The following is a 14,528-nucleotide window of genomic DNA, read 5'->3' on the forward strand; positions in this document are numbered from 1 at the left end:
GTTGAAGTATTCTGATAGCTTTCAGAATTGTCCATTTCTCACCAAAAAAAAATTGGGAAAATATTGAAAACGTTTTTTTTTTTGTGTTCTTAGTGTCATGGTTTGTAAGAACCAAATTAGCTGTTAGAGCAATATTTTTGTGTCTAATTACATAAAATTATGCTGTGTTTAAAAATTTGATGTTGTTGCTATTTCAGATATAACTTGCTTTCTTTGAGAAAGTACAAATGTACAAACCTGAAACGGAATGGGCTGTGCATCACTAAGGCCCAAGTGTCTTATACACTTTAGCCTTATGAACACAATGTTCCTCACTTCCTCCCCCCCACCAATACCACTTAAAGATTTAGTTTTTTAAAGTCTGCTTTTTTTTCTCCCTTCTATATGGAACTAGACTATGACTAAAAATCGTCAACTCTGTCAAGCTTTCCTTCCTCAAGAAAGTATGCTGACTTGAGTCATGAAATAGTTAATATTTTAATTCATTCTGAATCTCATGCTGATTTTGGCTATTGGTTAGTTCCACCAACACACACTTGGTGTGCATTGTAAAAATCAAGAATGGTAGATATGGTTCTTCTGTGGCCATTTGCAATTCTGAAAGAAATGAGGGAGGAAAAATTTGAACCTTTTCACTGGTTTTCTATTCTGCATCTTCCTGCTGAGAGGTTTGTTAGCCCTCTTCACTTTACAGTGCTACAGCATTGAACACTGTTGCCAAGACTTCCTTCCTCAAAGGGAATGCAGTAACTTTTTGGCGGCTTTTAATGTGGTGGCAAACATTTAGCTGAACATGGTCCTTCATGTTCTCAAGATGGAAGAATAGTTTGTGATTACATAGCATGAAGAAATCCAAGAAGTATGCATCTGTAGATAAATGTAGTTGTAATAAAGAATGTGTCCTGATTTGGACTGCATCTTGGGTATTGGAGTGAAAAATGCTGTCAGTAGATGAAAGAAAGAAAAGATTACGTGCATAGTTCTGAGGGTCACAGAGAGAATAATGTTCTTCTGAACAAGAATGTGTCACTGCTAGGATAGGTGACTATGTCATGCCATATTAAAGTAGAACAAGATAACTATACTGAAGCCAGTTTGTCTTTTTCTAAGCCCATTCCTCCAGTGTTCTGCTGTGAACAAGACAAATCCATCATTTTCTGCTGAACTTCAACTTTTAAAGTAAGAACAGACTATTGTTAAATGTTAATAATGTGAATTTTGGAATTCTTCATGAGAGTTTCTACTTCTGTTCACAGTAGAGACAGGGGCTTAGATCTTTTTAATTTTAAAGGTATAGTGAAGCTGCTGTATGCTTTCTTTTCTTTTAGTCCTATCTGCTGCTGTAATTAAGTATCTCTCCTTAATAACTGACTTAAATCCCTAGAGTGCTATAGAGCATAATTACTACTACGATGTTAGGATAAAGTAGTTAGAACTGTACTTAGATGTTGACACTGAAAATAAAGCTTGCCTTATTTTCTAATCAGTTTGCTTCCTGTGAGATACTACAGTGCAAGAATTTGTGGAGGAGCCAAAGCCTTGCATATAAGCTTGGGAAGTGTGATTTCATGAGATGCATGCCAAAAAAGCTTTTGAGAAGGAAAGACAGAAATATCTGTTTGGTAGTCTGTGAGAAGTTATATGAAGTAAACCTAAATAAAAGTTCCTCTTTCTTTGATTTGTGGTTGCATTGATAAAATACAAAAATGTGTGCTGAGAGGATGTGATTTTTCTGCTTGTGTACTGTTCCTCCTATTTTTAAGCATTTCAGAATAGAGTGAAACTATGATACTAGGCTAGAATTAGAAGAGAGTGAAGCTTCTAGCTTTTCTGATGTGCTGCTGTAGAGGTGTTCTGGAGTAATTTGTGCACTTCCAGTTAAACTTTTATTGGAGGTGCTGGGGGGGAAAAAAAAAAAAAGTAGGGTAGTAGAACTGCTTAAAGTGACTGACACAGCTGCAAGATACCAAGGGACTTAAAAGCTTGATCTTAGTATAATGGAGTGAAGTAAGATCATATGATCAAAATTCTGTAGTTTGTGTATGGGCTTTTGAGTGCTCCTGAGACAAAAAAGTGTGATTAAACAGGAAGCAGGAGTCAGATGCCTCATTGGTCTTAAAAGGGGAAAAAAATAAGGAAGAAAATGTCTAGAGTATTTGGAGAATGCTTGTGGGTAGGCTGGGTTTACAAGTTAGGATGGAAAATGGGTTCACTGATAACTAAAATCAGTCATGTGAAGGAAATGTGTGAAAGAAATCAGCAAAATGATAAAGAATGGATAAACGTGAGGTTATAATTTAGGCAGCAGTTCTGCGATTCTTGTAAATACTACAAGAAGTGAAAAGATGCTCCTGGACAGTGGTTTGACAGAAGAGGAATTTGTGGACGTGCTCAGCGATTGAAGAAAAAATGGAAAACCATTGTTGATATTTTACCCATCACTTCTGAATATTTCTTCTGAGATCTTGGGAGAAGTGTTTGAGACAAGAAAGAAGATAAAGGCTCAAAGAGAAGAAAGAATAACGTGAGGAGCCAATGATGAAGCTGAATGAATGCAGTTGACTATCCCTGACCTGATGTTTTTTACTGCTTATGATGGCTTGAACATGGTGAGAGAAGACAGAAGCCAAGCCCTAGCTATACAGTGTCTGGTCCTGTCGTGGAATAGAAGATCTTCAGTTATTGATGTATTAGCAGTTTGTAACATTTGAGGCATGATAAATGACTTTGGTTTAACGAAAGCCAGCGTTCAGTGATAGTTCTCAAGTCGGCACACTGTAGTATGTGTGTTCTGAATGTTTGGTTCTTTTGTGCCACAGCTGTGACATACAAATATTTGCAAAGAAAATATTAAAATAAGTGAGTGTGCCTTTTTTTGGTGTGTTTTTGTGCATGTGAAAAGCAGGGTATCTAATGTTAGTGTTTATATTACATATGAATGATACAGTTTAAAATGAATTTTTCAGAGCGACTACTCTGTGGCTGCCAAATACAAATAAAAATGACTGTGTTACTTCTTATACTTAGAAATCTAGACAAACTGCATAGCCTGTTTGAGTGTTGTGGAAGTTAATGGAAAATCTGAAGAGAATGAAAAGGAAATAGAGTCTGCCAAAAGATAGTAATATTTGTTCAAAGAGATGTGTAAAAGAATTTCTTTGTATGCTGAAGCATATCTAAATACTGCTTGTAGTCCTGATGATTTTGTCCCTGTTGCCAAAACTGAGTGTAGATCAAGCTGTGGATTTCTTCCGTGAACTATGATTGTATGATGAAATTTGTATTCTCAACACTAAGCAGGTGTTAAGCACCAAATTGGTATATGGTATATGTGATTGAGTATGTCAATTTCTAGTGGAGAAACAACTTGTTCTTGAATATACAGAGTATGTTTGTTAGAAATAATTCAGAATAACTTGCTTGAAAACGAGGTCTGCTGTGTTTCAGAAACTTACTTGTCATTATGCAGGCTCCCTTCCCCCCAGCTTTTCAAGTGGTGGAATCTCAGTACAAATCATTTGGCACAAAACTTTGGTTATGAAACAAGTTCTTATAATCTTTTTGTTTGCTACTGTGGTTAAAAGTAACTTTTTTTTTCTGTAGTTTCCTCTGTTCATATTAAAATAATTTTTTCTCAGTTTTAATTCTGAATGTTTTGAAAGCAGATGAAATAATTCTGAGTAAAATAATTACTAAATGTCTGCTTTTACTTTACAACCGTACTTTCAGTCTTAATCTAACTGATTTGGCAAGAATACTTGCTTAAATATTAACTTTCAGTTTGGAACACAGGAGATACATGAGAGCAGTTCTTCAGTGGTACTGGAATAAACTCATTGATAATTTTTTTCACACTAGTTGTGGTTTATTAAGTTATGAACTGTTTCTTGCTTTATTCCTATAGCAGCAATTTAAATGCTATTGTAACAGTACTAGAAATGAAGTTTTAAGAAAATAAGGTTTTTTTAAAAACTGTATCTGTTCTCAAATGAAGCTATGGTTCAGCGAAATTAACCTGAATTTGAACAAAGTCATCTGTTTTAACACCCTTATTTATAACTAATCAACTTCATTTTGTAAGTAAACTAACATCTGTAGATATATGTAATACAGATGTAATTGGCAGAAACAGTACTTAGAAGACTACTGATGACGTTCCCTAGTGATGTGATAAATGTCCACAAGTTTTTCATTTATTTGCAATGAAGAAATAGAATATAAATATATACACATATGTATATAAAACGCGTGCGTGTGTGTGTGTGTGTATATATATATATTATATATATATAATATATATATATATAATATATATATATATGTACATATATATATATATACATATATATATATATATATATATATATACACATATATATACATATACATATATATATACATATATATACATATATATACATATATATTCCAGACTTATCTGTTTAGGTGTATAGGGATGGCCCAGCTGACTGATTCATCATACTGGGGGATTGTCATTAGAACTATTTACTAATTTGTTGTCCCATCATGTGGTCAGTAACTGCTTACTTCAACTCTCAGGTTTTTCATTGCTCAGATGCACCAATCCATGGTGTAATTGAGCTAGCCAATATTATTAAATGGCTACTTTTTTTTTTTTTTTTGTATCTTTCTTCACTGTCAGATAGGTCTCTCTGCCACTCTTTTATCTTCTCTGCTACCCCCATTTTCCCCTTTTTTTTCCATCATCAATTTTTTCTTCCTACAAGCCTTACTATAATGAATATGTAAACAGCTATTGTGTGCTTTTAAAATCATGAACAGTTTTGTGAGTTTTCAGGAGCTTGCAGATAATTTTTACTTGAATAGTTGAATTTCATAAATAGGACTGAATAGGCAGCAAATTTGGAGTTGTTGAGAAAGTGCTTGAGATATCTGCTACAATAAAAAAGTAGTAGGTTTATGTTTTGTCTTAAAGTAATGCTCTTTTAGAAAGGAAGAAATTGACAATGAAATTTGGGAGAAATTAAAAAAGAGGAGATTGTCATGATAGATTATAAACTGTTACTGTATTTAATACATACTATACGTTTTTCCCCCCACAGAAATTAGCAGAGTACGGAAAGACATGTATAACGACACATTAAATGGTAGTACGGAGAAGAGAAGTGCAGAATTACCAGATGCTGTGGGACCTATTGTACAGTTACAAGAGAAACTATATGTGCCTGTAAAAGAATATCCAGATGTAAGTATATCTTTTTAGTCCCTACGTTATTTCTTGATCCTTGTGGTCGTCTCTAAATGTAAATTTCCTGTGGTGCCCCTCTTGGATCACTTTTGAATTGCTTCTGACAAGGTACTTCTTAGGAAAGCTGTGCATGTGCTGCTTGGTGGCTTGATACATAGTAAAGCAAAAGGTGAGTGGTTGGAGGTTGTGCGGGTTATAATTTTTCATATCTAAGATCTGAAATATCTTGTTCATTCAATGCTGTCAGTCCTGAGAAACTGTGTAGTAAGTTTTGTGGGGGAAGTACTTCTTGGGCAATGTACTTTCCTCTTAGTATTACTTTAAAAGTCATCTACTCTGCCTAGACCTTCCTAGATGCCTCTTAGAGATGGCACCATTTGTCCCATACCTCTGCAACCAGTTCTTTTGCATATAGAGTTTTCCCTCAGGCAAAGTTTCTTGCATGCATTCAACTGGTAGAGTTTCCACTGAGTCAGCTTTTCTTTTGAATGTATAGTGTTTTGAAGGAGAATGGTTTAATTTGACTAGAAATATTTAGAACTCTCTGGTCTGAACAATTTCTTAAAACAGCTTGGAAAATAGTCCTGTCAAAATCTACCGTATTCATTTTCTTTAATCATTATCAGGAAATAGTTAGTTCCCCCTAGTGCAGGAGTTGAAGTAGGGGAGTGTAGGGTTTAAATGAGGCCTTTGCACAGTGACGTTATACAAAAGTGGAAGAAAGCACAGAACAGAACAGCAAAGAGTGGATATAACACTGTGGTATTTCTGCAGTTTTCTTCTGCATTGTTACTAGATAAAATAATAATTTTATAGAATTTAAATGCTGCTTAGAATATTCAGATAGTTAAGTTAAACTTTGTTAGAAAGTTAAGTGCAAGTCACTATTCAAAACAATAGACAAGTGTCTCCCTTTTCAGTCTTCACAAAGGTGGTTTATTGCTTCTGAATTAAAATACCTGTTTAAAGAATTTGCGCTGACGTTAAGAATATCTTTTCTTTCTCCTTTCTTTATTCTTCCAATATAAGTATATGCATATAAATATCTTGCTGCCTGTGTGTATATGCATATGTACGCTTATCCGCATCCATGCCAAAAAACACTAGTTTTTTTGAAACTACTTGGAATTCTAGATCTAGATCTAGTTCTGTAAAATAAGCTCACATTTTATTTAGATACATGTATGTGCTTTAGAGTTACATTAGTTAATAGCTTTTTAAAGCATAGCTTATTGTTGAAATTTTTTAATTTTATAATTGTACAGTGCATCATTTGTGAATAGCTGCCTTAACTATCATTTGCAGTTTTTATGGAAACTGATGCTTGTTCTACTAGGATCGTGAGGTAGAAGGAATAAAAACGAGTTGTGTTGATGATTGAGCTTTTCTTTCAGAAATTGAGGGTGCAGTAGCTTAGCACTTGTCTGGCAGTTAATTATCAAATATATTGTAAATAAGCAGGGAAGAGATTGTCTGTGGTACTGATAAAACACGTGTGTAACACTTTGGCTGTAGGATTTCCTGACTAGCTACTATTTGTTTGCCTTGCTATTTTATTAAGCTCTTGGAAATTCAGAAGTTGGAGTGGCTTGTGCTTTGTATATGTATGACCTGCAATAAAAAGGTAGTTGGTTCTTGAGAGACAGTGTGAAAAGCTTGATAAAAAACCTGGAACTTCTGTCGCTAATCTTTTGCTTGTCACTAACAAATCCTTACGCTAGCTCAAACGTACTTTTCTGATATTTCTGAGCTTGCTTGTGACTATGTTCTTTAAACCAGGAAAAGAACAGTAAGTTTGAGCTTACTCAGTTCCATGCTTGAAGAAAGAGCAGTACATTCTGTTCAGTCAAGTGCTGCTTGTTTCAGTTATGTTGGCATCAGTTAGTATAACTTGCCTCCACCCATGCCAGGTATTATATGGTATTAGACTATCATGTCAACTTGGTAGGAGATGAGCGTGTTTTTCTGGATAGGTTCTGAGTGTTGTACTCTGCAGTTCATACTTAAATGGAAAGCCAATTCCTGCATTTTCTGTGTGTTCTTCTTGCCTACCTGTTGTCTGTCTACATTTGTTCCTGGCCTCAGAATGAGGATCTGCCCAGCCTTGATATTAGTTAAGAACCGGAATATTCAGTGCATACAAGAACAGCTCTTGCACCTCTTCTAGAAGTTAGGGATGAAATATCTTGCTTAGTGTTTAGGCTAGTACAGTGTTCATAAAGTCTGCAGTGTTGTAATTCCAACTTGTCTCAAAGAACATGAAATTTTCTTGTAAAGATAATTTCGATTTATTATATGTGCTATTAGCTAATTGCTAATAGCACAGCATTACATTCAACCTTTTATTCATATTTAGCAATTGCTTAATCATAGAATCATAGAATCACTAAGGTTGGAAAAGACCTAAAAGATCACCCAGTCCAACCGTTCACCTATTCCCAATAGCTCCTACTAAACCATGTCCCTCAACGCAACATCCAGTCTTTCCTTGAACACCCCCAGGGTCGGTGATTCCACCACCTCCCTGGGCAGTCCATTCCAGTGCCTGACCACCCTTTCTGAAAAGTAATACTTCCTCATGTCCAGCCTGAATTTCCCCTGGTGTAGCTTGAAACCATTCCCCCTGGTCCTATCACTAATGACACGAGAGAAGAGGCTGACCCCCAGCTCACTACAACCTCCCTTCAGGAAGTTATAGAGAGCAATAAGGTCTCCCCTGAGCCTCCTCTTCTCCAGGCTGAACATTCCCGGCTCCTTCAGCCTCTCCTCATATGGCCTGTGTTCCAGACCCCTCACCAGCTTCGTTGCCCTTCTTTGAACACGTTCCAGGGCCTCAATATCTTTCTTGCAGTGAGGGGCCCAAAACTGGACACAGTACTCGAGGTGCGGCCAATTAAATTGAGATTGGGTACAGGGAAGACATGCTATGCAGGCTATCAAGGTGACTTTGATAAATCCAGTTAATTCCTTCCGTTGCTGTCATTCTCTTGCTATTGACAATTTTGTTTGCCTTACAAAGACGTAAAGCTGAGTAATCATAAAGGATATTAGGTGGAAAGTGATGAGAAATAGTTTTCTGATGTAGATTTAATTTTTCTTTAAACAAGCAAAAATAAACATCAGTAAACTAATGCGGTGCTCTAATAAACGTACATTCTGGGAAGTATTTTGAAGTTATTGGAAGCATATGGGCAAGTTGACTGGAGTGGATACCTAGTAGCACTGGAGTGTAATTTTGGGCACAGAGTCCTAAATCAATTGTGAGACATAAAAGTAATGGTCTGTCATCTGTTTAAAACAAACATATGCACCTTATATGTGGAATGCATATGTGTACATAAACATACAACTAGGTATGTATGTATTAAAAATAAAACTGAGTTTTCATAGCTTGTTTTGCTACTACTATTTAGCTGTTCTTGGAGTACTTATACAGAGAAAGTAATACATAAGCTTGAATTACGCATCTAACATGCATATAAAATCCTCTTCAGTCTCTTAATTTTTTTTGAGTGTTTGTTGAATATCTTTCACTCTAGGTTTGATTCTGAAAACATAGTTGATGTAAGGTTTGAATTTACAAAATTAGTCTTCATCTGAAACAGCTAATAGTTTTTAAATGTGGGCTGTGTAGAGTCTGTACTTCTGTACAAGAATTTGAAGGAGTTGAGTTTTTCATGATGCAATCTGTATCTGATAAATAGCCTACCTGTCGGGGTGGTGTACAGTCAGGCTCATTTTTTTTCAGTGCATGCTACAGTAATATAATTGCACATACTTTTATGTATATATTATTTCCTTATTGTGTCCTTGGAAGATGTTTGATATTTATGGAAATGTCTTAAAACTGAGATTTGGGCTATTTAGGGTTTGGTTTTTTTGAGACATTTATGTACTCTAGAAGTGTGTCAAATGAATTATTTAGAATGAAGAATAGGTTCTGGTATTTGTATGTAATTTGTCCCTTGGTTAAAATATGTTCTCTCTATAATTAAATCTTTGTATCATCATTTAACTTTCTGGTGTTGTGGTTTAAAAGCACTTCCAATTCATGGAAAAATGTTCCATAGCAGTATTAAAGAGTATGTCTGGTAATATCTGGAAAATAAGGAGCTCGTAGGAAACAGAAGAATGAGAAGGGTATGCTGTTGTCTGTAGTTGAATGGTTTAATCTGTCTTCAGCATTTCTTATGCTTCAGATAAGTGATTTCTTTGCTTGAATTTCCCTTTAAATGCCGAGACTAAATTTTGATACCAGTTTAAACAATTTTTGGAATTACTGCCTACAAATATTGGACTGAATAGATGTTTTTCTGTTATAATCATGGCTTTATTTTTAATAAATGCCCTGTTAGCTCTGATTAATGTGAAATTCTCTCTTGGAACTCTTCTGTGCCTCTTCAGTATAAATGTAAGAACTCAGTAATTATTGCATCTGAAGTAGCATGTCCTTTGAGGATACTGAAGCTCAGAGGCCAGCAGTGATAAACAGCTTGCGCATACTTTCTGGCCATTTTAGTTAAAACTGTTTAAGTAGTACAACAGAATGATGAACACAGGGGTTCATTTTACTATGGGGAACTCGCTGACAAAACATTTAAATTCTTTTTCAGTTTGGTAGTATCAGAGTTTAATAGTATCCCTAATATGGATTAGAAAAATGATAACATCTTCTTTATTTATTGTTCTGATTGTTTTATTTGAGCTCGTCATTCCCTAATGATCAGAGAAGGAAGCTTAAAAAGCTAGCCTTGTTTATCCTTGCAGTAGTAAGGAAAGAGGGGAATATAACTCTTCTCGGTAAATAAATTTGGTCTACAGAGTAACCATCAGAGGTTGAGGAAGATTTGGGAAAACGTCATCTACTGATATAACTATCAAATATATTTGAAGGAACTAAAATAGTTTGCTGACCAATGAGATATTTGGAACAGTGCTCTACTAAAAGTAGTAAGTTTAAAAATAAGCTATGTTTGAGTTGGAACATCACATTTGAGGTTTTACACTCTGTTTGCAAGTAATTGAGGAGTAGATTCATTGGAGGAAAAAAAAAAAAAAAGCCTTTGTTTAGATGTTACCAAAATGGAAATCTACAAGCCTTCTCTCCTCCTGTACCTAATGTTTTATTGGGTGTGTTTCCATTACTGACAATTCACCTTTTGAACCAGAACTTAAAAGATAGTTGTCTTTCACACTCTACTGTTCAGGGTATTTTCTAGCACCCTGCTTGAAAAATGACATGCATCATAATTTGGTTCACATATAAGCCATTGAAATCTTCAAAATATGTTTATTTTAGCTTCAAAGGTACCTTGAAGATTTCAAAACAAGTAAAGAAAAAAAAAAGTAATCCTCTTGCGTAATTTACAATGGCTCAACGTCAGTTCACCAATACCAATGAGTTAAGTCTATACCTCATCCTTGTGATAGTTTTCTTCCGCATATTTAATGCTTCAAGCATCGAGTACGATTACATTTGACAAGAGATTACATAGTAATTTATCTGTTAATATTACTTACATTTTATCCTTTATATCAGGTTTTTATTAACTTTTAAATAGATTTATTAGGGTATGTTTGTTCTGATTATTCTTATATTAAGAAATTCGTCAAATTAACATTGTAGGATTAGACTTATAGATTTGTCCAGCATGTGTATGACATTTCTGGAAAGTAGTGGTTTGTTTTTTCAGTTTAGTCACTGTCCAATTCCAACTCACAAGGGTGTGAGACCTCTTATCTATACAATAAGTTACTGCTGGACATTGGGTGCCTTATGTATACAATGAACAGGAGTGGAAGGGACCACTTCTGCAGGATAGTAGGCTAGAAAGTGACTCCAGGCATTGTGTACAACCTTCTGTTCTGTGAATGAAACAATAATTTTAGACTTTGGCTAGAATAGGTAGTTGGTTAAATTACTCTTACTCAAAATAGTTAATGTTGGCAGTTGCAAAGAGTGTTTCAAACTGAACTTTTTAAAGATCAACTTAAGACCTAGTCATCAACATCTATCATGCTTGTTTTAGCTTGCATAGTGCCTTTCATTATGGCTGGTCTCTCAATTGTTATTGTCTCTGCAGAGTTAGGCTTTCAGTGGGCAATTTATTTGATCAGAGTAGTCATCTTAATACCCTCTTTTGTTTGAATGTTCTAGAATTCTGTGCTTTATGTGCATAAATATCTTTATTTCCTGGACTGCAAAAATATCTGGGTGTGTGGCTCCAATTGGTCATGTATTATAACTTTTAACTTGTTTTGTCAGTTTGTGTATGCTTCCTATTCCTGGTTTTTCTCAGTATTTCTACATATTTTGTGTAGTGTCTCTTGCAATACTAAAAATACAGTAGAATTGTGTTCAAGCATAATGGAAGTTAGATGTGGGGCAGAGAGATTTGTGGAATACACTGTTTTTAATTGGATCTTGTTCAATCAGTTCTCTCAAACATTTATTAGAATGGTTTATTAGAAAACTAATACAGAGAAGAGGAAGCTCCTCAGAATGATATTTGCTGCTGCTGTGAGTGGTCAGGTATAGTTGGGTACGCTACAGAACTTGCTGATAGCTTTTCTTGTGAATTAACATCTTCTGTGCTTTAACTAGGATTGGAGAATTAAATAAACACAGAAATGCACTCACAAGAGTTGAGGTAGAGAAGTGTTTAAAGTACATTTGTTACTTATTTCTAGAATTATTTTGTCCACAAGCCTTGCAGGTGCATATTAATTACAAAAAGTCATTTAAATAAGAACATGAACTATTCATTTTTTTTAAGAGGTAGAACATTTTAAAGTGTACTTCATTTGTCAAGGCAAATTGTTAGTGCGATGTTACATTTATAGTATTCACTTCTTAATTTAACAAGATTATTTTTTCTATGCATTTGCACCTTGTACTGTTAGACCAGTTGGCCTATTTCCATGATTATGGTTGAGAGGAAGATTGTACACAAATTCCATCCAGCTTAAGGAGTAAAGTTTCTATTTAGATTGTTTTCTTCAGTGTTCTGTATCGTAGGAACCTGATGCTTACCTATCTTAGTTTTGTGCATTTGAATTTATAGTAAAAGACAAATGCTACCTCAACAAAAATGCATGCATGGCAGGTTCTGTTTGGCTAGTAGGTATTCATTTGGTTGGTATATGTATCTACTCTATATATTTAGTCTCTGCTGTGTTTTAAAGCTGTGAAGAGCAGTAGTTGGACTTGGTTGGTTCATTACAATTACTTTAGCAAAATATTTATGCACAGCTCTTAAACTGTTAGGGTGGTTTTTTCCTTACTAAGAAGAGTTTAATAGTCTAATTCTTTGAAGGTTCGGATTTCTTTTGAAACTTGCTGACCTTACTTTAAACTGTGCATAGGTTTCCTTAAAATATTGTGTATGGAAATAAAAGGTGTTTCTGGTTGACATATCCTCAGTTCTCTTTTTGTACCTTACTCGCGTTTATGTTAATTATCTCTTATTCTATAACATAATATCCCCAAAGCTTCTCATCTTCCAGGAAGGCTCATTGTTGTGTATATTCATCCACCCAACATTTACGTTTTTAAGTTGCTTTGGTTTGTTGATAGCTCCCCCTCCTGCCCTCAGAGGCTTCTGTTTCTTTACAGTGCTGACATATGCTTGAGAAGTATACTTTAGGTGTGTGATTTTTAAACAATCAGAACATATCTGAAAAAGTCAGGTTTGCCCTAAGCGTAAAGTTTGAGCTGGTGTATCAAAGGATACTGAGAGCTTTATCTTGTTAGTGTTAGAGAGACTGCTCTGGGAAGATCAGTGGAATTGACTGAAAATTGTCTTAAATATGTAGCAGTTTCTCAGGATATTGTGATTTGCTTTTTTTCACCACCAAATGCTTGTGATCTCAAAAAGTAAATGCTTCATGAAATAGCTCTGTCTTGCTGCAGATTTTATCATGATTACTGATAGTGACAAATCAATTGCTGTTTAATGTCTTCAGTACTGATGGTAAGAAATATATTACTTGAATTAGCATATTGAACTTCCAGAGCTTTTTAATTTTACAGTTTGAGTTGACTGTATTTGGTCACTTTCTTTTTTTACAGTGATGTCTCGAAAATAAGACTTTTTTTGTTTTTTTTTTCCTCCCTTCCACAAGTGTAAATTGTTGTCCTTGAGACCTGGAAGGCTTGTCAGCCTTTCTGAAGGATTTCCTGTTTTTACAAGCTAATAGTGGATGCAGAAGTTGAACAGGAGAGAGACTGGAAATCTGGCTTTGTAACGTATGTAGGGCTGGAGATGCGATCTACTGCTAATGGGTTAGTTAGCATATGGACCTGAAGAAGGTTGCAAAGCTTTATGGTAACTTCTAAATCAACTTCTTTTTCCTGCTGGAAGCAGGGAGTAGTTCCTCTTCTGTTGCTTTGAAAATGAGCTGCATGGTCTCCTTTGACAAACAGAATGTCATGCCTGTTTTTCTCCTTCCTTTTAAAAGCTCCTTGATAAAAAGGAGAAGCTAGTTAGAGATGTATCTTGAATGAATTTTGAATTGTTAATATGCTGCTGCTTAGTTAGCAGAAAATCTTTGGGATAATGGTTTCAATATTATTTGATAGGATAATGTGGAGGAATTGTTGTAACTGTAATGCTAGCCTTACCTGCTCTTGTGTGCTGCTTCATGCTGACTGAAGTACATGATTCTATGGTGCAGATGTGATGAGACTTGTATCTTTAAACGCTCCTGACCAGTTGGCCTTTCTAAGACGTTACAGGCCCTTTTCAGTTTTGCCTTTGTCTGTGTAATACCTTCTGACAGATAGAGCTGAGTTGAAGTTTGGAGTTATCATACTGTTAGCAGAAGCCATTTTGAGGAAGAACCTAAAATGCTAAAGGAGATACTCAGAGGTTTGTAATTGGATGTATGTTACGCATTTCTGAGCCGTGCTTCTGAATCTCAACTTGGATTTTGCAAACTGTTGTAGATTCTGGCAGTTGTACGTGCACATTGTGCACTTTTGTAACAGCCTTTCCAGAGGGTGAATGGAATTGTTCAATTTCTGATTTGAAATATGGTCAACAGCAAGAAACTTTTTTTTAATGCTATTTGGACAAGAGCAAATAGACATCAAAAGCTACAAGGCTTTTTTCTTTCACTTATGGTTAAAGTATATCACTTGATATCTTGTAGTAGAATAATACAAAGGCTGCTAACTATGTAACCCAACTGTTTTTTTATTTTGAGGGGGGGCTTGCTTTTATAGGTATTTTGATTAAATAATTTAAAGTTACTTTGTTGAAATAGTATTTTCATGGCATGAATTTCTGGACACGTG

At 35.1% G+C, this 14,528-nt stretch overlaps 1 protein-coding gene across 5 annotated transcripts in view; it reads left to right on the forward strand.

Annotated features, from left to right (window-relative positions):
* The window catches only part of QKI (QKI, KH domain containing RNA binding), a 139,520-nt gene that overhangs the window by 28,062 nt on the left and 96,930 nt on the right, over positions 1 to 14,528 (forward strand). For all 5 annotated transcript variants that reach the window (XR_007375452.1, XM_048937656.1, XM_048937658.1 and 2 more), the window contains exon 2: positions 5,085 to 5,227. Coding sequence is in view for 4 of the 5 variants with exons in the window: in XM_048937656.1 (XP_048793613.1) it covers positions 5,085 to 5,227 (143 nt within the window). In the remaining variant the exon portion in view is untranslated. The remainder of the gene's footprint in view (positions 1 to 5,084; positions 5,228 to 14,528) is intronic.

Source organism: Lagopus muta, chromosome 2 (genome assembly GCF_023343835.1).
Source record: "Lagopus muta isolate bLagMut1 chromosome 2, bLagMut1 primary, whole genome shotgun sequence".
Taxonomy (NCBI): Eukaryota; Metazoa; Chordata; class Aves; order Galliformes; family Phasianidae; genus Lagopus; species Lagopus muta.